Source organism: Tasmannia lanceolata, unplaced genomic scaffold, assembly GCF_043159265.1.
Source record: "Tasmannia lanceolata isolate RefF3 unplaced genomic scaffold, GAP_Taslan_0.1 ptg000020l, whole genome shotgun sequence".
NCBI lineage: Eukaryota > Viridiplantae > Streptophyta > Magnoliopsida > Canellales > Winteraceae > Tasmannia > Tasmannia lanceolata.
Window position 1 is genome coordinate 1,912,591 of NW_027518697.1, and position 24,225 is coordinate 1,936,815.

Here is a 24,225-nt window from a genome sequence, read left to right on the forward strand (position 1 = left end):
GCCATGACCAAATCGCCTTTTCAGGTTTTCGATTCGGCGGACCATATGCCTTAATTTTTGCCTGGACTGTCTGCCCTTGCAGATTTTCCATCCAGCAGGCTCAGCACCCTGATTTTTGCCTAAGCCGCCCTTTCGGGTTTTCAGCTTAGCGGGTGAATGACCCTAACTTTTGCCTAGACAGCCCTTGCGGGTTTTCAGTCTAGCGGGTCTAAGACTCCATCATTTTTCTTTCTTTCTGTTTCTCTACAAACCTGGGCCTGAGTACACCAGAAGGACTTTCGGGTGGGCTTAGGTTCAAACCGGTTAGACTTTGGTATGTTTGCATGTATCTGGACCGAATCTGGATCCTCCAGACTGCCTACGTATCCTTAAAGAAATTGGGAATCAGGTCACGCGTAGTTCGGGTTTAAAATCTTTTATGACGAAAGTCATAAAAGATGCCCCTGGTTTAAGTTTAACAAAGAAATTTTGATTTTGCTTTTGGCTCACAGGTTCTTTTAGCGGAAAGGGGTTTCATTATTCATTTTTTTCTAGGCCCAACGGGTTTGCAAATAGTTTAAAACATTTGGGTATTGGCTTGAAGCTCAAATCGTCCAAGGATGGCCTCCTGGTGTACTTAAGCATAATATTTTTTTAATTGATCCAGGTTTGTAGGTTCATTTAATTTTTCTCCATTTTCATTGAGCAGTCTTACGGCTTTTCCAGGCAGGACTTCATCAACAATGTAAGGACCAGACCAGTTTGGCCTGAACTTTCCTCTTGGGTCAAATACCGGTGCCCTGTAGGACTTCAATACAAGATCTCCAGGCTTCAAATCTCGGACACGAACCTTCTTATTGAAAGCTCTCTCAATCCGTCTCTGATATCCTTGGATATGATATAAGGCTCTCAGCCTCTTCTCATCTATCATCTGTAGCTCATTGTGTCTGGCCTTCGCCCATTCTGACTCTGGCAGATCGGCCTCCACCATCACTCTCAAAGAGGGGATTCTTAACTCAACAGGGAGAACAGCCTCCATTCCGTACACCAAAGAATACGGAGTCACGCCTGTTGAAGACCTGATCGATGTTCTATAAGCCCATAAGGCATAAGGAAGTTTGTTCGACCAGTCCTTATATGTCTCAGTCATCTTACTGATAATGACTTTGATGTTCTTATTTGCTGCTTCAACGGCCCCATTCGTCTGCGGCCTGTAAGGAGACGACTTGTGATGCCTTATCCTGAACTCTTCACACAGGTGTAACACTTCTTTCTTGAAATGTGATCCATTATCTGAAATCAACTCGTGAGGTACTCCGTATCTGCAAATTATATTGGTACGGATGAACTTCGCAACTGTGTTCGAAGTGATGGAAGCATAAGATGCAGCCTCTATCCACTTTGTGAAATAATCAATAGCCACCAGAATGTACTCATGTCCGCTCGAGGATCTCGGATAAATCTTCCCAATGATGTCTATTCCCCATACCGAAAACGGCCACGGCGAAGTCAGGGAGTGCAACTCCGAAGGAGGAACATGAATAAGATTCGCATAGACTTGACACTTATGGCATTTTCTTACAAATGCGAAGCAGTCTGTTTCCATTGTAGGCCAATAGAATCCAAGTCTAAGGATCTTTCTAGATAGCAACTTCCCGTTCATATGAGGTCCACAAACACCCTCATGAGTCTGCTCAATAAGTTCTGCAGCTTTATCTTCATCAACACAAAGGAGTTGTATGCCATCAAATGACCTATATAGCTCTTCACCGCAAATGATGAAATTCGCAGATAACTTCTGGAGAGTTTTCCTTTCCTTGCTTGAAGCTTCCGGAGGATGACCCTTGCCTGAAATGAGGTTTCTGATATCTGTGTACCAAGGCTTCCCATCTGGACATCTAGCTGAAATCTCTATAGCATTTACGTGCGCAGGGGCCCATTGCAGTCTGATGGCTAACGGTTGAACTTCCATTGTAGCGGAGATATCTAACATCGAGGCCAAAGTGGCCAAAGCATCAGCAAAATGATTTCTGGTCCTTGATAAGTGAGTAAATGTGACGCTCTTGAATTTTTGGACTAGAGATTCCAAATACATATTATAAGGGATCAATCTATCTTCTCGAGTTTTCCATTGCCCATTAATCTGGTAAATGATCAGGATGGAATCCCCGAACACATCAATATCTTGAATCTGCAATGCTAAGGCTGCTTCAAGTCCGGCAATACAGGCTTCGTACTCTGCCATGTTGTTGGTGCACTCGAACTGCAACTTGATGGAGATAGGAATGTATTCTTTCTTCGGAGAGACCAAGACTGCACCTACTCCTTGCCCACGACTGTTTACGGCTCCATCAAAGTACATTAACCACTTGGTACTGAGAACCTCTTCTTCTTCGATATCCATAATTTCTTCATCAGGGAATTCGGCTCTTAGAACAGCATTCTCCTCAACTGGAGCATCGGCCAATTGTTCAGCTATAACCCGCCCCTTAACTGATTTCTGAGTGACATAACTGATGTCGAACTCAGACAATAACAATAACCACCTTGCAGTCCTTCCTGTAAGGGCAGGTTTCTCAAACAAGTACTTTAGAGGGTCCATTCGTGAAAGCAGAAGAACCTTGTTTGAAAGCAAATAATGTCTAAGCCTCTGGGTTGCCCAAACTAATGCGAGACAAGTCTTCTCCAAAACAGTGTATTTTAATTCATACTCTAGCATCTTCTTGCTGATGTAGTAAATGGGTCTTTCTTTCTTAGACTCAAGATCCTGCTGAGCAAGCATGCAACCCATCGCTGTATCCGTGATAGATAAGTACAACAGCAACGGCTGGCCTGGAATAACTGGTGAAAGAACAGGGGGCAAGGATAGGCATTGCTTAACCTTTTCAAAAGCCTCCTGACACTCTTCATTCCACTTCTTCGAGGAATTCTTCTTCAGAAGCTTGAAAATGGGTTCACATGTCATCGTCAGATGTGCTATGAACCGTCTCAGATACTGAACTTTGCCAAGGAAACCTCTGATCTGCCTTTCTGTCTTCGGCGGCTGCATTTCTTGAATCGCCTTGATCTTCTGCGGGTCCACTTCGATCCCTCTTTCGCTGACCATAAACCCCAAGAGTTTCCCTGACGTAACGCCAAATACACATTTACTCGGGTTCAGACGAAGCTGATACTTCCTGATCCGCTCAAAAAACTTTCTCAGGGCAACAGTGTGCTCAGGCCGAGTCTTCCCCTTTACGATCATGTCATCAACGTAAACTTCAACCTCTTTGTGAATCATATCATGAAGAAGAGTCGTGGCGGCTCTCTGATATGTAGCACCAGCATTTTTCAAGCCAAACGGCATCACTCTGTAGCAATATGTACCCCACTGAGTGATGAACGCTGTCTTCAACATGTCTTCAGGTGCCATTTTAATCTGATTGTACCCTGAGAATCCATCCATAAAGGATAAAAGAGCATCCCCAGCAGAGTCGCCAGTCTGTGGGACCCGATCCCGCGAGAGGGGTGGTGGCGCGAGAGCCGCCACGCACTATCTCTTGGTCTCTCGTACCCACGCGATTGGCGTGTGCCTTTTATTATTAATTTTAATTCATCTTTTATGTGAACTTGGGATCACTAAGGCAATCCGAATTCCACACAAAAGAGACTGACAGAGTCGCCACCTAGATGTGGGATCTAGGACCCATAATTAACCAGAAATCTAGACTCACTACCTGGTTACAAGAATGGAAGGTATGGGGATTTATCCACCACATGCACCATTCCTGCCCGATAATCGGTCTTCAATTCCAAAAGTTAACTCTTTTAAATTCATTTTTAATGGCTCATTCAACTCTCTTGTTAATGTGCTATCTATGTGACATGCATCCTATGATCTAATTTCAATGTGAATCCTAAATGTGTATCTTGATTTCTTAATTGGTTTGGATTCAATCTAAGTGAAAGTTCTCCTAAAATTCTAATTTCATGGAAAATCCTAAGTGATTTGATTGTTTCAACAGTTTTAAAAGTGATTAGCCCGAGTCCTCAGATGGTCTGGTATTCATCCAAAGAAGCCTACGTATCCCCGCCTCCACGAGAATCAAGGCAACGTAGTTCTTCGCGCCTATTCTAAGTTATGATGCCTAAGACACCTAGCCCTCTATCCTAAACTCGATCTAAAAGACCGGACCAATTATTAAAGTTTATTGTACGATTATTTAAATTCCAGTGAATTGTGAATTTTAGGATACCCTATATGCCCTAACTAAATGCAGATTAGCCCTACGCTGATGCAGGTGGTTCTTACAACCTATGTGTGACTAGGCTGTATTTCCTAAGGAAAACCAAGGGTGGACTAGCGTATCCTACTCTAGTCATCACTCGGCGATGTGGATCGCCAACTGACCGGACGGAGGCGCTCCTATAACTCTAGGACAGACCTCTAACTCTAAAACAAGCACACAGCAAACAATCAATCAAACAACCTATCAAAAGAAAAACCCTAACTCTAAAATTCTCTATCGAGGAGAAACTCCTAACTCTAGAGGAAGGTCTTTTGAAAACAATATTTTAAAGGTTTTTGAAGAAGGTTTAAAACGTTTATTTACAAAAAAAGTTTGGCTGGACTTGGGATGTAAATCCCAAGCTGCACTACGTACCTCGGAAGAGGATCAAGCCAACGTAGTTCGAAAACGAACTCTCAAACTACGCTTCTAAAAGAAACACTCACACTTCAGATTTTTTAAGGTTTTTTTATATTTTCAAATGTTTTTGATATTTTTAAAGTTTTCAAATGTTTTTGAGTTTTAAATTTCTAATGTTTTTGGATTTTAAAGCTTTTTCAATGCTCAGGACCTTTAGATGTTTTCAATCTTAAAGGGAACACGCAAGAACAACCACAAACTAGGGCAAAGCCCTAAATCCAAAAGGGGAAACCCCGAACAAACAACTAACGTCTCAAAGAGACGAACCATAACAAGAAAGATAGCGTCCCAAGAAGAGAGAAAACGATCCAAGATCCCAAGCAAGCAAAGCTCTAATAAGACTGAGTTAGCCTCTAATTAAAACGAAGTAATCACCAACTCTAAAGGAGAAACTCCTAACTAAAAATATTAAAGAAGGGTACAAATGAGCAAATGAGTCAATGACTCTCTAATAGCGGTGGAAAAACGAGTCAAAGACTCCACTGATAACAACTAAAGGATAGACGAGTCAAAGACTCCCTAAAAGAGATGGAAACACAAGTCAAAGACTCACTGACAACAACATCACACAAACAAATGAGTCAAAGACTCTTATATGAGGCAAAGCATGCCTCCTATGGGTACACCAATTTCGGCCCAGAATAGCATCCAAGGGAGGGAATCGTGCGCTCTTTCCTTGCGCAATTTAATACTTAGGTTATAGCATCTTATTGCCTGGCAGATCTCAGGATTTCCGTGGACAGTAACCTCGGAGCCAATAATATGTTATAGCTTAAATATCTAAATTGTCAAAGATTGGTTGCAATTGGGATACGATTATGGATGCACTGGCCATTTTTCGAGGGAAATCTAAAGACCCTAAGATTTCTGTTTCAATGGATTAATGAGTTAACATGTGACAGAGATTTAAGGTTCTTTAGAAATTTTCAGATGATTTTCAATTAATTTCGGATTTTCAATGGATTTTATCAATTTTAAACATATGAGTGTTTTTACAAGTGAAACTGTAGCAAACGAATTCGAAATGAATCAAAATTTCTACAGCAGTAAGATGGGTATCCATGCAGCTTACGGGATGAATTTTGTGGATTTGTACATTAAGCTCATATTTAATTTTGATTTAACAACAATAAGACCAGATTGCAAAAATAACACAGAAACTACTAGAAATAGAAATCTAAATTCCATGAAATTTCTACATTAGTAAGATATAAGTGAAAATAGCATGCTGTAAGATTTCCATGAATTTAGAAAACTATTTACTATCAGTTTCGGATTTTTTAAATTTCAAACCAGATTATGAATTAACACTACAGCTCATATGAAACAAGATCAAAATCACTTGAAAATTTTACAGAAGCAAGAAGTATAGAATTTAAGACTACCGTATAAATTTGGAGAATTGTATCTGTGATTTGACATCAGTAACAATTCTCCCAAAATCTGATAATTTTCAAAGAATGCATAAAATAATATACCAAACAAAATCCAAAAATTCTCACAAATTCATGGTAGAATGTATCATTATCATATTATTTTCCCACGAAATTTCATTATTTGTGGAATCTGTTTAGTATATCTTTTAGTTTTCTTTGTTAAAAATCATGCAAAAATCCGAAAATATACCAAATAATTCTAAAAAATTCCGAAAACAGTGTACCTACCTGTGATGAGTTCCTCGCCGAATCCAAGAGCCAAAGAAATCCAAAAATCCGGCCGACGTGCGATCCGCTCCGCTTCCTTCTTTGTTTTTATATTTTCCTCTCTCTCTTTCTCTCTTATTTTCTCTCCCTCTCTTCTTTTTTTTTTTTTTTTGTTCTCCTCTTCTTCTTTTTTTCTTCTTTTTTTTTCCCCTCTTCCTTCTCTCCTCCTTTTTTTTCTCTCATCACCTCTCTTTATATAGTGAAAAACTTAGTGGAGAGGTGGAAATAAATAATGAGAATGGTGGGTGTGGTGGAGAATAATGGAATATATAATGGTAATGGTGGGAATGGTGGTGGGAATAATGGAATATATAATGGTAATGGTGGGAATGGTGGTGGGGATAATGGAATATATAATGGTAATGGTGGGAATGGTGGTGGGAATAATGGAATATATAATGGTAATGGTGAGAATGGTGGTGGGGATAATGGAATATATAATGGTAATGGTGGGAATGGTGGTGGGGATAATGGAATGTATAATGGTAATGGTGGGAATGGTGGTGGGGATAATGGAATATATAATGGTAATGGTGGGAATGGTGGTGGGAATAATGGAATATATAATGGTAATGGTGGGAATGGTGGTGGGAATAATGGAATATATAATGGTAATGGAGATAATGGTGTTATTTTAAAGGGAAAAATGAAGTTGGTGGAAATGGTAGAGAAAGTTAAGTCATGCTAGTGGTGAGTCCCACTTTGTGGGTTCCGCACAAGCGGGTCCCACATCAGCGGGTCCCACACAAGCGGGTCCCACACAAACGGGTCCCACACCAGCGGGTCCCATATCAGCGGGTCCCACACAAACGGGTCCCACACTAGCGGGTCCCACACAAACGGGTCCCACACCAGTGGGTCCCACATTCTCTTTTGCTCGGATTCTCATGAATAACCCTTCTCAATATTCAACAGAAAAATACGAAACATGGCGGAAACGACCAAAAATATTTAGAAATGTAACAAACGGACGCGGAAAGGAAAGACATTGGAAAACCGATGGAAAAACCCTAATTTCTTAAGGCAGAGCAAAATGGGGTGTCTACACGTCCAAGCATAGCGAACTTGGGTCCGGTCAAAATGGGGTGTCTACAATGTGACAGAATTTTAAAGTTCTTTAGGAATTTTTATATGATTTTCAATTAATTTCGAATTTTCCATGGATTTTATCAATTTTAAGCATATGAGCGGTTTTACAAGTGACATTGTTGCAAATAAATTCGAAATGATTTGAAATTTCTACAGCAGCAAGATGAAAATGTATGTAGCGTACAGGATGAGTTTTGCATATTTTTACATTAAATTCACATTTAATCTTGATTAAACCATTAAATGTCCAGATTGCACAATTAACACATAAACTAGTAGAAATATAACTCTAAATTCTATGAAATTTCTACAGAAATACTATATGAATCAAAATAGCATGCAGTGAGATTTTCATGAATTTTAGAAATTATTTACTACCAATTTCGGATTTTACAATTTCCAGACCAGATTATAAATTAACACTACATCCCATATTAAAACAGATCCAAATCACACGACAATTTTACAGTAACAATTAATATGGAAGATAAGACTACTGTAAAAAATTTATGAATTTTAATGATGATCTGATGTTAGTAAAAATTCTCCTAAAATCTGATAAGTTTCAAAGAAAATATTAAATAATATACCAAATAAACTCCAAAAATCTTTACAAATTCATGGTAAAATGAATCAGTAACATATTATTTTCCCACGAAATTTCATTAATTTTAGAATCTGTTTGGTATATAATTTAATTTTTCTTCGTCAAAAGATGTTTTTTGAAGAGTTTTCCATTTTTAAAACACAATTTGCGGAAAAAATCAGAAAAATTCGGAAAAATACAGAAATATTTTGAGAACAATGCACCTACCTGTGGTGAAGATCTCCGCCCAATCCAAAAAAATATAAAAAATCCTGCCGCCGCCGATCCGCTCCGCCGTCTTTCGCTTTCTCTGGAGTGTTTAGAGGGAGTGATTGAGGGAGTGAAGAGATAATGGAAGAAGAATATTAGGGAGAGGGATGGAAGAATATATTGAGGAAAGGGATTGGAGGGAGTGATTAGAAGAGATAATGGAAGAGAAAGAGATAATGGAAGATAAATTTCTTTTTTTTTTCCTCCCTTATGGATGGGAAGGGAGATATATATAGGGAGAGAAAGAGAGAGAGAGAGATATGTTGGTGGAGAGCTCATCATGTTGTCCCTCTTAGTGGAGAATCCATCATTATTGTTCTTAGTGGAGGGCCCATCATGTTTCTTAGTGGAGAATCCATCATTATTGCTCTTAGTGGAGGGCCCATCATGTTTCTTAGTGGAGAGTCCATCATTATTGCTCTTAGTGGAGGGCCCATCATGTTTCTTAGTGGAGAGTCCATCATTATTGCTCTTAGTGGAGGGCCCATCATGTTGTCTTAGTGGAGAGCTACCATCATTGCTCTTCATAAGAGGCCTCACAAGAGGCCCCACTGAGGCCCCACAACGCGGGCCCCACAATGTGGGCCCTCGGTTGATTCGATTTTAAACAAATGTTCAATGCGAGTCCAAATTTAATCAAAATGCATCATGCGGCCCCACCAAATGGGTCCAACTTTTTCGATCCAAATTTAATCGAAGCACCCAATGCGGGCCCACCAAACGGGTCCCAATTCTCTCTGGTTTAGATTTTTCTGAATAATCCTTCTCAATATTTAGCGGGAAAATACGAAACACGACGGAAACGACCAAAAATATTTAGAAATGTAACAAACGGATGCGGGAAAGAAAGACATTGGAAAACCGACAGAAAACAAACCCTAATTTCTTTATCGATTAAGGTAGAGCAAAATGGGGTGTCTACACTGACATGGACTCCCGATGCTCTCCTACTAAGCTCATGGTATACCTAAAGCGACCAAATGTACAAGACGAGCATTATCAAAAGCTCAGGGAGACTAGAGACATAGTTTGCACATTTTTTTTTGAGATGGGCCCGATAAATGTAGAGAAAGCCTTGTTAGAGTTACATCCCCATGTTGGGAAAACATGAGGAGAAGATTCATACAAGAGAGGGAGTTTTTTGCATTTGATACCTTTGATGTTAGCCTTATTTTAAATTTATCCATTAGAGAGGAAAGGATCAGCATAGACAGGGACCATGTTGTATCGGAGTTGGGGACTACGTATAATAATAGTACAAAAAACATCAAAAGTGTTGAGATTTTTATGTTTCCACAATGGTTAGAACCAAGAGGATGAAGAATTGGTAGTACATAATGTGAAACATCTAATCTGTTGCTTTATTTCACTGTATTGTTAGTTACCTCAACAGACACTACGGATTCCAACATGCTTCACTCTTTGGATAATTTAAATTGAATCCTTAGGAATCATTAAGAATGATTTAGCCAAGATCAGTCCCTTCATCATTCATTTTCCAACAATCTTAATAATCGAAGTATTCTAATTATTGTATTTTTTTCCAACAGAATGTCTTTATTTACTTTTAAGATTTATTTTTATTTATTTTCTCCAATTGCCTACTAACTTGTGTATAGATTTATATTTTATTTATTTTCTCCAATAACCTACTAACTTGTGTATATTAACTAGTGTGGATTTATGACGACATTAGTTTTGCAATTCCTAAGAAGCCAGCGGCCTTCCCATGATTTTTTAGTATTTTGTCATTTATCCCTCTCATATCTCGAGTACCACTCTTCTTCTATCTCTGAAGAACCTTGTCCCTAACCCACTGTGCCCTTTCCCTCTTCTGAAAATTTAATTGTGTATAATATACATAGCACCTACTAGGACACTTTGAAGAGCGGTCCAATTCAAAATGGATCATTACCAATATAGGGGAAGTAAGTTTCGAACCCCAAATTAGATCCAACCGATTGAAGATTTGAACTGATCATGATCAAGACATAGATGGATCCGATCCGAAGTGGATCTGTTGACACCCGGCCGGGATAGAATTGAGGGAATGATCACCTTAAATTGGTGAAGTCGTATGAATTCAAAACCGTCTTCATCATCAATGATTTGTATAATTCAACCAAAGAGGTAATTTTATATATCACTATTAAGGGATTTGCTAAGCTCCATCACAAAAGGCTTTTCGCGGCTGGTCTGTCGTCTCCGTTCACGATGTAACCAGCTGGTCTGAATTGCGACAGACCAATCGCGAAAAGCCTTTTGCGATGACGTTAGCAATTCCCCAGTATTAATTACTCTACAAATGTAAATCTCCTTACATGTTTTAAACACCTTTACGAACATAATCATATTGAAGGAACCTTTATAGTATGGGATTTGCTAGGGTCCATTGCAAAAGGCATTTCGCAGCTGGTATGTCGCATGACACATGCGACATACCAGCTGCGAAATGCCTTTTGCAATGGAAGTATGGGATTATATACTATATCATAATGAGATTTAAATATATGGAAATAGAAAAATATATAACATATAGCTGAGTTTTTTGTCAAAAAAGAAAGACAAAGACAGTTCATGAGAACCCGTCCTCTCTCTCTCTCTCTCTCTCTCTCTCTCTCTCTCTCTCTCTCTCTCTCTCTCTCTCTCTCGGCCTTTTACTAGAGTCATAAGGTATACGTAATTGAATCCATATTTTTCAAACCCCCACCCCCGCGTAAGCATGTGCACCCCTTATAACGTGATTTGACATGAACCGGGGGCCTCTTTAACGCCTACAGGTGTGGACCCGCGATCCCGAGGCTGGACCCTCAGAATGGTGCCCCTCACAGCATAAGTGGCGATGTAGGAGATACCTCTTAATTCGAGGACGAGCCCGGAACCAAGACGTACGTAAATGAAAGATTGGACATCCATGGATAGGCCATGGAACCAAAAATAAATGCTCTGTGCAATGGATAAATCCAGATATAATTTTGGTCCGTGCCTGATTACGAGTTGGGAAGGTGTTAGGCATCCAACTCGCCCAAGCGCACTCGGTCTCTTATGCCATTTATTATTAACTTTGAAGAATTTTGGGTAAAATCATGTGAAATGGGAACAAAATATCCCTGAGAAAGACGTGTACCTAAGCAAGCATGACCCAGGGATGGGAATAATAAGCACACACAAAATAAATGAAAGAAGTGTCACCTAAGCGTAGCTAGGTCATGTGTGTCATGCCTAATTGGTGTCTAAGTTCTAATGAGGAAACACATGCATGCTACAGCTAAAGGTATAAGGTTTGTACAGTAAAGTAAGAAAACACAACAAAACACAGAACACGACTCGACACCACACACGATACTACACGACAAACCCTAGACTCTAATGTGAAGTTTGACTCAGACTAGGATGGCCATTCCGACTGCTCTATGTATCCCGGCCTCGAGAGGAATCAGAGTCAACGTAGTCCGGTGGCCTATCCTAAGCTATGATGCCTAAATGTGCCTAGACCACACTAGACTCGACACGACATGACTCGACTCATGTTTAAGTATTTTAGACATGCCTATATGGTCCTAAACTAATGCAAGTTAGCCTAGTTTAATGTAGGTGGGTCCTACATCCTATGTGCACTTAGACTGAGACCCTAGAAAGTGGGCTAAGTGCATCCTAATCTAGCCATCGGCTCGACTAAGTGTCTAACCAACCACGACTCGAGGCCTCCTAACTCTAGGGACACTCATACGACAAGACATAGCAAACAAGACCAAACAAGACTCTAGATAATCTAAAGCCCCTCTCACACCATCCAAAAATCTAAGGGGAAGAGATTTTCGAAAACATTTAATTTTTTAAAGAGTTTTTCACTTTTTTTAGGGTTTTGAATTTATTAATGATTTTTAAGAATTTTTGGTTTATTTATTTACTAAATGGTGAGAAATATTTACAAAATTGTGACTGGACCTGAGGTGACGACCTCAAGCTGCCTACGTACCCCGTGGAAGGGGATCAAGTCAACGTAGTTGGAAATAGACTTTCCTAGCTACTCTTAATGACTCTTAACTTTTTCAGTTTCTGAAGTTTTCAGATGTTTTTGATTTTTGGTAATTTTTAATTTCCAAATATTTTCACCCTTTTAGCTAAAGGGAGCCTATATGATTGCACCCGGTGATCCACAGCATGGCGAAGTATCAACGCTAAGGACAGAATCCCTTGAGCTAAAGGGTATACTCCTATATATATGACAGACTCATAAAAAGAAAGGACAGGCTCCTAAACATCTATAAGGGCAGGACAGACTCCTAAGATTTGCAAAGGTTGGACAGAATCCTATACTTTGCAAGGGTTTGACAGAATCCCATGACTTGATGAAAGGTTGGGTAGAATCCTAGTCCCCTATGTCGATAGGACAGACTCCTATGACTCTATGACAGTAGGACAGACTCTTGAAAGACTGACTTCTAAAACTAAAGGACAAATTCCTATCTATGGGACTGACTCCTAGCCTATGGGTTGACTCCTAACCTATAAGCTCTAAAGAGAGTGCTAACTAGACTAAAGAAGGTCTCCTAGAAGAAGAGACAGAAAAGGGTCCTAGCGAGACAAGGCAAGTCCGCTAGACACAGAGATGGGCTCCAAGTATCCCTATCATTGCCGTAGTAATGATAAATAAGGTTAAGGAAACTAACAGACCAAGTTGGTCTCCAACTAATAGGGGGTACAAGTTGTGAAACTTAGATAGTCTTCTAGGGGTGCGAATTAGAGGGGGTTTTATAAATGAGGCAAGGTAAGACTCCCTAAAGGTAAATTCTAGACAATAAGGCTTGTGTCCAAGGGAGGATCGCCTTAATGAGACAGAGTGTGTCTCCTAGTGGGGGCTCTAGATGACTCCTTCATTACCCTTGCAATGAAAAATGGGTCTAATTTCTAAAGGTACCTAACAGACTGAGTTAGTCTACTAAATAAGAGGGGAAGAGCTACTTGGACTGAGCAAGTCCCCCTAAAGGATGGGCTTGGGATGACTCCTTCATCGCCCTTTCGCAATGAGAAAGGGGTTTAATGCCTGAACATGTCTAAAAGAGTGAGCTAGTTTATTAAATAAAGAGGGGAGTGCTACTTGGACTGAGCAATTCCCCTAAGGATGGGCTTGGGATGACTCCTTCATCGCCCAGGAGTAATATTCCCGATGAAATTCCTAGAATCAACTGAATTCCCGAAAACAAGCAGAAATGTATCCCGACAATCTAACGTAAGTCTCAAAGAAATGACTAAAATCCCGACAAATGAGAGGAGGGGAAAAGAAAATGGGGCTCCAAGTAGCCTCATTACCGCCTTAAAATTCTCAACCTCTCAAAAATTAAAAATCGAAAACCAAATCACAATAAAGTCAAATTCGAACGCCAAACCCTAACTCTACGCTACTAGGATACACACCCGAGGCTAGAAGCAAAGGAAAAAAAATGAGACTAAACAACCAAAACCAAGGGTACACACATCCTAGGTCCATATAGTTTGACTGAACACGTGAAGAGCCACGAAATTGGGACAAGACTAAGGCCAAGGACCAAACCCTACCATTGTAGTACACACATCATTCCGCCCACACATTAAAGATGACTAAATTGGAGCAACACTAAGGCTAGTAGTTAAACCCATATCTACAGCTTGCATATACACCCCAAAGACTCCAAAATCGAAGTGAAATCAAAATACACATCAAAACCTTATCCCCATGAGCAATCTGAGACCCAATCAAAATAAATCATAGACCAATATTAAGGTGTTGGGACCTCATTCATGACCAGATGAGTACAATGAAGATCTTAACAAATGCAACTTCAAGCCAACAAGAATTAGAACCAGAGAATGTAAAAATTTACAATGACAATAACAACACACTTTAACCATTAGGATCATGAAAGAGTCCTCAACGTGGAAGAATCTTACTCGCCCACGTAGAATTGTGGAGAAGTTTCCTACACAACGTTGAGGGGGAAGTTTTGTTCTACCATGATTATGTAAATTTGGTATGCATTTATCCTTATTTTTGTGAAACAGTTTTTGTACTGTGATCCAAGCTGTCGATGTGATGGCCATAGCGGAAATAGGTATTGCAAGTGTACGGTTGTTCACATAAAAGAGGCAGAGTCAAAGCAGGGAAGGAAAAAATTAAGGGTTTTGCTTAGGGCACTCGTTAAGGAGCATTAAAAGCTCTATTTTTACTCGTTTTTAGATGGCAGCCCCTCTTTTCCCACGTTTCATTAAATGCCCGCTACTTTTGTCAACATCAAGAAAAGATTGAAGCTTTAGAGGGGTGTCTATATCAAAAACAGCTTTCTATTATTAGCATAGTTAAATAGTAAGAATAGTTGCTTTGATATCGACACTCCTCAAAAGCCTCTCTTTTCTTACCCCTGCCTATTAAAGAGAGGAGTGCCCATATCAAAACAAAAGTGGGTCTCCCATATATATAGCTGGATCATATTCTACGGGAATTTTCTACCGGAGTGAAAGGTGAGTCCAGGGACGGAGCCAGGGGGTCGAGGGGGGGCACTTGACCCCCCCCCCCCTCGATTTTTGCTGCATTTAGGGTTTGGATAGGTCCAATTTAGGAAGCCGGATTTTTGTTCCCTTTTTCCTGAATGAAAAGTTAGCGGCTTAGTGGGAGGGCTTTTGGTCCCAATAGACCTGGCAAACAGGTGGGTCGGGTCGGGTCGACCCGCGGGTCATGCAGGTGCGGGTCACGCAGGTTGCGGGTCAAAATGACCCGCATTCCTACGGGTTAGCAACCAGGTGACCCATACCTAGTGCGGGTGGGTCAGGTCGACCCGCGGGTTACCCGCATGTTTTTCCAAAACAGAGTTTTTATTGGGCGGTGATAAATTCACCCCCTTCTATGTATGAATTCACCCCCTAATTTTCAAAATGGACGGTGCAGCCTACACCATAGGATGATCCAAACCATCCATTGATGGGCCACAACGTAAATAGATCGTGCCCCAAAAATATTGCCATAGGACAATCTCAACCGTTCGATCTATAGAAGTTTCCATATTTTCAGTCCCTCTTTAGATCGGAGGGTTAGAATCATCCTATCCTAATGATTTTTTGAGCACAACCTATTTACATTATAGCCCATCAAATGCACGGTTTGGATCATCCTATGATGTGGGCTGTACCTTCCAATCATCCATTTTGAAAAATAGGGAGTGTATTCATGCATAGTAAATTAGTAATGCTCATGAGCTGCTGGAAGTTGGGGGTCCTCAAAAAGTGAGATGCTGTTAGAAGGGCTGATTTCCAAACACAAGTGCACTATTCCAGCTCAAAAAGTGAGATGCTCTTAGCCCTTGATCTCATTTTCTATTTTAAAATAAGAAATGTTAAAAAAATCCAAAAAATCGCGGGTGCCTGCGGGTTGACCCGACCCGACCCGTGTTTTTGCGGGTTGGGTCACCCGCGGATCGGTTTTGGCGGGTAACTAAAACCCCAACCCGTGCCCGCAAATTTGCGGGTGGGTTGGGTTTACCCGTGGGCACAGGTCGCGTTTGCCAGGTCTAGGTCCCAATGTCCCATTCGTTCTACAAAATAAGAGGATACGGTTTTTGTGCCTAAACGAGAAGTTTCCGGTTTCAAATATAGGGGAAGACATATTCAACCCTTTTATTACTTGGGACAGCCCACTTTAGTAGACCCGGCAAACGGGTAACCCGGGCGGGTACGGGTACCGGCGTGTACGGGTAAGAAATACCGGCGCGGGTATGGGTAGCCTTTCATGAACCCGGAACCCACCCGGGGGGGTACGGGTATACCCGCGGGTAACCCGGCAAATTTAAAGAAGAAATTTTATATATATATATATATATATATATATATATATATATATATATATTTACGAAAAGAAATTATATGATGAATGGGTGTATGAACACATAAATGTGGTACGATGGATGTACAAGCCTTGATATTTAATCCAACAGCAGCTTCTTAACAAGTCAGCTGCTGTTGGATCAAATATCAAGGATGGGATGATGAGTATATGTTTATACACCCATTCATCATACAAATTTTCATCTACTTTAACAAAAGTTTGTTTTGGTACAACCAAAGATACCAATTACATGGTCTGATTGCTTTGACTTGTTTTGTTGGCCCACCCACATAGTCTATTTTTTAGTGTTTAGTGTTTAGGCCTTAAGAATATAAGTTAAAAACCGAATGGCGGGTAACCCAAGGGCACCCGCGGGCACCAACGCCCGACCCAGACCCACCCGCGGGTCACGGGTACGGGTTGGGTGCGGGTATTTTTTTTTTGCCGGCATTGAAATTGGTACCCGTACCCCTGCGGGCCGGGTGTACCCGCAGGTACGGGTCCCATGCATTTTGCCGGGTCTAACTTTAGTGTAAAAGATAAGTCATAAATGCACTGGACGGGGCTGTAAAAAGTAAAAAAATGGACCAAAAATCTATCGTCATTATTTTCCATTTTTTCTAGTTGTGATGGGCTGATGGGTGGCAGTACAAATGCGTAATTTTCAAAATGTACGATGCGGCCCACTCCATAGGATGATCCAAACCGTCTATTTATTGGGCCACAACATAAATAGGTTGCGCCCCAAAAATCATTTCTGTAGGATGATCATATCCCTCCGATCCATAGCAAACTTCAATAGATTGAAGGTTCAGGATCATCCTATGGATCAGAGGGTTATGATCAGCCTAGGGACATGATTTTTGGGGCACAACCTATTTACATTGTGGCCCAACAAATGGATGGTGTGGAACATCCTATGGAGTGGCCCAAACCGTACATTTTGAAAAATACGGGTGTGTATGGGCACCCATCACGTGATTTCTCTTCTACCCCTTTCACTGAATTTCCACCCTTTTGTTTGTCTTTTCCTATACTAACTCTATTATAGGTAGGGGTGAGAAAAGAGAGGCTTTTGAGGAGTGTCGATATCAAAGCAACTATTCTTACTATTTAACTATGCTAATAATAGAAAGCTGTTTTTGATATAGATACCCCTCTAAAGCTTCAATCTTTTCTTGATGTCGACAAAAGTAGCGGGCATTTAATGAAACGTGGGAAAAGAGGGGCTGCCATCTAAAAATGAGTAAAAAAGAGAGCTTTTAATGCTCCTTAACGAGTGCCCTTAGCAAAACCCAAAAATTAAAGCTCTGAGGACAGCTGTACGGTGAGTGAAGTGAAGAGTACATGTGGCCTGATTTTGTGGACGCTTCCGCTTACGCCATATAAAATCTCCCAAAAAAGAAAACATCATTGATCAATTATTATATTAATACACAGACACGTTCTTTCCTTTTATATGATTCGTACTGGTGTTATGTATCATGTGGTTGTATTTATCTTTCACATAAATCACGTTTTTGATTTCTTAACTCTCTTATACCAGTTTCTCTATTTGCTGATTTTTAATTATACCAGTTTCTCTATTTGCTGCTTATAAATACCGATTCTTGTGACACCTCTATTCCAAAATACATTACTGCCCTTATATTCCTTTGTTTGATTTCCCAACCTTGGCATTACTATGGATCTTGTAACTGCAACCCCTTCTTTTGGTTCCATCATCAATTCACTAGAAGATGGGAAGCCACAAATCAACCGCAAATTAGAAGTTTTTCACCCAAGCGTTTGGGGAGATCACTTCCTCGCCTACTCTCATGATCAAAATGTAAGGAGGGAGAGAGGGTTCTAAAAAAATTCACTTATCACCTATCATTATGACAGATATCGAAAGTTGTGTAGCTAATGTGTCTTGATAGAACACAGGGATTTGCTAGGGTCCATCGCAAATGGCATTTCACGGCTGGTCTGTCGCTTGTCTCACAAGCGACAGACCAGCTGCGAAATGCCATTTGCAATGGACGCTAGCAATTCCCTAGAACGCATGATGATAGTTAATGCTCAATTCAATGGTTTATTTTTTTTTTGTATACTCACCTCTTTTTCCTTCTATTATACCAATTTATCAAGTTACGGTCAGAAAAGAAGGAAAAAGGATCATCGTAAAATTTAGCAAAATATAAAATTTAAGGTTTATGTTTACAGTCGGGAAGTAAGAGTTAGCGAGATCAATTAAGTTGAATTATAGCCTTTCATAATTACCATTGCTAATGTATTTGTTCTTTAAATGGTACCATGTAGAAGTTGGATGCATGGAGTAAGAGGGTTGAAGAATTGAAGGAAGAAGTGAATAGAATGCTATCCAGAGCTAAGGGGTCACAACAAGAAATTGAGTTGATTGACGTGCTTCAACGTCTTGGAGTGGCATATCACTTTGAAAAGGAGATCGATGAAGCACTACATCAAATATTTGAATATCAAACAGATGATGTTGATGATGATTTGTTTGTGGTTGCTCTCCGATTTCGACTACTAAGACAACATGGGTTTAATGTGTCTTCAGGTAAATATTTTTTCATTAGTTTGTTTTCTTCTTTCCGAGAACTTGTGCTACGTCTCACACAAGTTTTCTCATTGATAATTTAAAACATGACTTTGTTGAGTGTTGATGAAATAGATGTATTTTACAAGTTCCATGACGAGGAGGGAAAGTTCAATGAGGCCTTAATTAAAGATGTGAGGGGACTGTTAAGCTTGCATGAAGCCGCACATCTCAGCACAGAAGGAGAGGATCTATTAGACGAGGCCCTTATATTTACGCAGAAACACCTTAAGTCTGGTATAAGCAATCTCGATTCTAAACTTGCAACACAGATAGAACACGACTTAGAGATGCCCTTGTGGAAGAGTGTCCAAAGGCTAGAGCATAGGCATTACATATCTGTATACGAAGAAGAGAAGGGACGAAATGATGTTGTGCTAGAGCTTGCAAAGTTGGATTTCAATCTCTTACAATCGTTACACCAGAGAGAGTTAAAGGATCTTACGAGGTGAGTTTATATTAACTATATATGTTACCGAGCTATAGAGAAACCATCAAAGCTGGTGGCACTCCATATATAAAAAATGGAGAAATTTTATGGTGCCCGACAGCCAAGTCCCATGTATGATACTACGATGAAGTACCACCATTGATATTTAATCCAACAGCAGCCCAATTTTAAATGAGTCAAATATCAAGGGCGGTACCTCTCGCACAGGACTTCATGGTCGGCCACCATATAAATCTCTAAAAAATGAGTTCTTCATCATCATATTATCTATTCTAGATATAATGGGAACACTGATGTTTTTATTGTATTAGGTATTAGATGAAATGAAACATGCCACATTAGATTCACCCAGGTTAAAATAGACTATATTGATATACCTTACAGGTGGTGGAAGGACATGGATCTTATAGGAAGCATACCTTATGCTAGAGACCGAATAACGGAATTGTACTTTTTTTGGGCGATTGGGGTGCATTTTGAACCGCAACACTCTCGAGCTAGAATAATGGCTACCAAAATGTTGGCCATGATATCAGTGATTGATGACATTTACGATGTGTACGGTGAATTTGAGGAACTACAACTATTCACGGATGCACTCAATAGGTACTCGACTTACATGTATCTTTTATTTCTATTGCTTTGAATAGAGACTACTATTTTATAGCATTTTGGTTAATATGCCAAAGGACTATAACGTGTTACATCGCAACTTATACAAGACCCTCATCACAAAATACAATACAACACTAAATGTTGCCACCACCCTTACATATACATCTTTGCAGACCATGAGACTAAAATTCAGGGATTATTTGTTTCCCCAAACCAAAAGAGAAGTAAAGTGGGCCCTGAGAGGGAGACATGATAATGCCGCGAATGAGGAGATTGGTGAGATGATGCATTAAAAAGACAGGAAAATAGATTCCTGTTTAAATTAGGAATTTTTTCCACCATTTTCTCCTCACTCACCACCTCCTCAAATCTTTCTCTCCCACTTCCGTATCACTCTTCCACTCATGCTAGGTAGAGAAATATTCCATGAAATATTTTTCATTGTTTCCCAACATGCCCTTAGACATCCTTTGAATTTTCATCTCATATACTCTCTCTCTCTCTCTCTCTCTCTCTCTCTCTCTCTCTCTCTCTCTCTCTCTCTCTCTCTTCCATTCTCTTTTCTTCTGAAGATGCAAACTAACAGGCCATTTGCCAAACAACAACAGAGTATCACCCAAGGTACGTATATATAATGCTGATATTGTGCTAGAAAGGTGATGGAAAAATATTACCCACGATAGTCCATATATATCCATATGATTTTTAACTGAGGAAATTGATGAGTTTTATAAGTTAGTCCACATGCCTACCACCATATCATGTAAGAAAATGACTTCTTAGTTTCATTTGGCAATCATTAATAGGCCAGGAACTGATATTGTGAATGGCTAATTAATTTCAGGTGGGATGTTGAGTCAGCACATCAGCTTCCAAAATACATGAAAGTGTGCTATCTTGCGTTGTTGAGTACTGTCAAGGAAATAGAAGAGGAACTTGCAGCTGATGGAAAGTCTTATCGTGTACCATACTTAATAGAAGCAGTATGACATCTTAACATACATAAAATTTGAGCCATATTAAGAACATTTAAATTAGGCTACAGATATTGCCAATACCATGTTTTGATAATTGCACTCACTCATCTAGTCTTTTATTATTTAAACGGCTGGCAAACGTTATTGCAGTTCCCAAAAATCAATCAAAAGCAAAAAGAAAAGATAACTTGAATTTTATACAATTATTAAACATGGGAGTGCCAACATCAACATCCTTGAGTTGTTTTGGGAAGATAACCTTGTGTTTCCTTTTCGATGATAATTTTTCGGGAAACATACATTTACACCCCCTCTAGTTTCTGACACATACACTTCTAACTCTGACTTTCAAAACGTGACAACTACACCCCCTGAGGTTGCATTTTGTTATAAGTATACCCCTTCCGTCAACTGTCCGTTAGTTTAACCCGACGGAATGGCCCAAACTAACCCGGGTTAAGATTTTGAGGATAGAAATACCCTCACTGGTTTTAAGCCATTTGCAGAGGGATTAGGGTTTTGCCATTTCCTTCATCACGATGGCCGTCGCAATCTCCGGCACAACCGATTTACATTGTGGCATGGTTAATCCCAGCCTGATCTAGTTCTGAGATATGCTCTAGGTCATGAACCTTAAAAAAACCAGGAAATAAGAAACAGGGATAAAGGCAAATGAATGGGCATTTTTTACATACCCCGAAATAAGATCTGTGATAGTGTGAAGGAATGAAAATGGGTTTCGAAGTTGCGTGGCTGCGAAGGTGGGTTCTAGCGGCTATCGATCTGGATTTCTGGATGGGCGAATTGGGCTCCGAGAGATGTATTTCAAGAGGGATGGGATATTGAACCTGGGTTTGAATGGGTTTGGCACTGAATTTGGGCATGAATAGATTTGGAAATGAGATGGGTTTGGTATTGAATCTAGGTTGGAATGGGTATAGAAATGAGATGGATATGGTATTGAATCTGGATTTGAATGGTTTTGAAGATGAGTGAAGTGGGCTTGGAGCTGGTTCAAAGTGGATTTTGGGCCTGCACATTTGGAGCATATTTTTAGGTATCCAGGTTGAAGATGAGATGGGTTTCATGTTTTTGAGATAGGGATTTTGAACAATTCGTTGAAGTTTTTTGGTGATTCAAGTTACGATGGATTTAGATCCAAGTTACTGTATTTTGATTTCAGTTCACGTATTAAGGCTCAATAGATCTAAGATTCAATACCCACCTTTGCAGCCACCATATCCATCTCATTTTCAGTTGGGGAAGACGAGGGCATTTTGGTCATTTCCGCCTTACCGTCTATTCCGTCACGTTAAAAAAAACCCATTGTAACTTCAGGGGGTGTAGTTGTCACGTTTTGAAAGTCAGGGTTAGAAGTGTATGTGTCAGAAGCTAGAGGGGGTGTAAATATATTTTTCCCTAATTTTTATGTTCTAATATTATGGTTGAACAACTTGCTCTTATCGCAGATGAAATGGTTAACAGGAGCATACTTTAATGAAGCTGTATGGTATAACAAGGGATATGTACCTCTATTCAATGAGCATTTAACCCTCTCATTGATCAGTTGTGGTTACCCAAGTATTACTATCCTCACTTTTGTTGGGATGGATGAAATTGCAACAAAGGAGGCATTTGATTGGGCAAGCACAAGGCCCAAGATTGTTATGGATGCATCAATAGTTAACCGACTCCGAGATGACATCGTGGGAAGCAAGGTAGGATGCTGATTTACATGAAACATTTACAGTAATATTGTGAGAAAAAAAAAAGCTCAGTGGACTTAATAAAATTATGAATCCTTGAAGGGAAGTGATATATTCGCCCCTTTGGATTACTTGTGAAACCCAGCAGTAGTGTATAAAGGATAGCAGACGGGCTGATACACTGCTGCTGGGTGTCCCAAGTAATCAAAAGGGGCGGATATATCACTTCCCATCCTTAAAACTAGGGCTGCAACTCGGGTCGGGCGGGACGGGTTTTGGAGAACCCAACCCTACCCGAGAAATATCTCGGGTCGGGTCGGGTCGAGTTTTTTTTCGGAAAACCCACGATTCTCAAACCCGGCCCTACCCATGATAAATCTTGGGTCGGGTCGGGTTTTTTCACGTTGACGAAATTTTTTAAGGGAAACTCTTGTTTGGCAAGGCAACTCAACTCATAGAAGCAGAAATTACACTCACATTACACTTGAATCAAACAATGATGTAATTACACTCACATTACACTTGAATCAAACAATGCTGTAATCAAACAATGCTGTAATTACAATCAAACAATGCTGAATCAAACACTTGAATCAACTCAACTCATAGAAGCAGAAATTACACTCACATACTATAACAGTGCGTGCGTGGGTTTTCACTTTTAACTTTTAACTAACAATAGAAAAAAAAATACATACTATAAATTATGTAACTCGGGTCGGGTCGGGCCCCTTCAAACCCGGCTCGACCCGAGATTCATGGGGGCTTTTGGATGCTCAACCCGGCTCGACCCGAAACCCGAGAAACCTGAACCCAACCCAGGCTATTTTCGGGTCGGGTCGATGCAGGTCGGGTAAAACCCGGCTCAAGTTGCAGCCCTACTTAAAACAACCTTCATATTCTTGTCATGTCTCATGACTATTTTAATGACAAACTACCTTCTCATTACAATAACATTCTTATCCCCCACAAACTAATTACCTCTAATTTCTTAAGAGATTGCTAACTGTACTAGAGTTAAAAGCTAATCCAACTAAACAAAACTTAGGGATGTGCCTATATCTAAATCAGAAGGTGTTTTATGTCCAGCCATTGAGTTATGGGTTGAGTAAGTCTTTTTAACCCAAAAAAAAAATCATAATACATGCATCAACTAATTTAAGTAACATGAGACAAGAAGATAAAATGTGTAATTATTTTTTGTATTGATTTTAATATTATTTTTATGTATCATTGACATTTGAAGTTTGAACAAGAACGAGGGCATGTTGTATCATCTCTCGAATGCTATGTCAAGGAGCATGGGTGCTCAGAGCAGGAGGCGTGTGATAAGTTGCAAGAATTGATTAAGATTGCATGGAAAGGCCTAAGTCAAGCCTGCCTTGACCCTCCTGTCTCACTTGCTCTCCTTATGCCAATTGTCAATCTCGCACGTGTTATGGAAGTATTGTACAAAAATGATGATGGATACACATTTGCCGAAGGCAAGACCAAAGAGCGGATCATCACATTGTTTGTTGAACCGATTGCCCTTTAAGAATAGATGCGGTTCACTTAGTTTTATGGCCGGTTTAAATGTGCCACAATAAAGGATTGATTATCTTACTATTGAATGTAATATGTAATAGCATTAATAGTACTTTGTGTTTACTATGCTGTCTAAATTGGTGGATAATAATATGTAAAAGGGTTACTAATGTTGTA

General features: G+C 39.9%; 1 protein-coding gene across 3 annotated transcripts; it reads left to right on the forward strand.

Annotated features, from left to right (window-relative positions):
- The first annotated feature begins 17,784 nt into the window (after positions 1–17,784).
- LOC143855131 (putative terpene synthase 2) lies at positions 17,785–24,225 on the forward strand. 3 transcript variants are annotated; one of them, XM_077365334.1, is made up of 7 exons: positions 17,786–17,998; positions 18,472–18,733; positions 18,848–19,220; positions 19,608–19,829; positions 20,683–20,821; positions 22,285–22,533; positions 23,768–24,225. In XM_077365334.1, the coding sequence occupies exons 1-7, from the start codon at positions 17,855–17,857 to the stop codon at positions 24,056–24,058; spliced, it is 1,680 nt and encodes a 559-aa protein (XP_077221449.1). In that variant the 5' UTR covers positions 17,786–17,854; the 3' UTR covers positions 24,059–24,225. The 3 variants fall into 3 exon arrangements, with proteins under 3 accessions (XP_077221452.1, XP_077221449.1, XP_077221450.1); XM_077365335.1 differs by having other exon boundaries at positions 18,475–18,733; XM_077365337.1 differs by lacking the exon at positions 19,608–19,829 and having other exon boundaries at positions 17,785–17,998.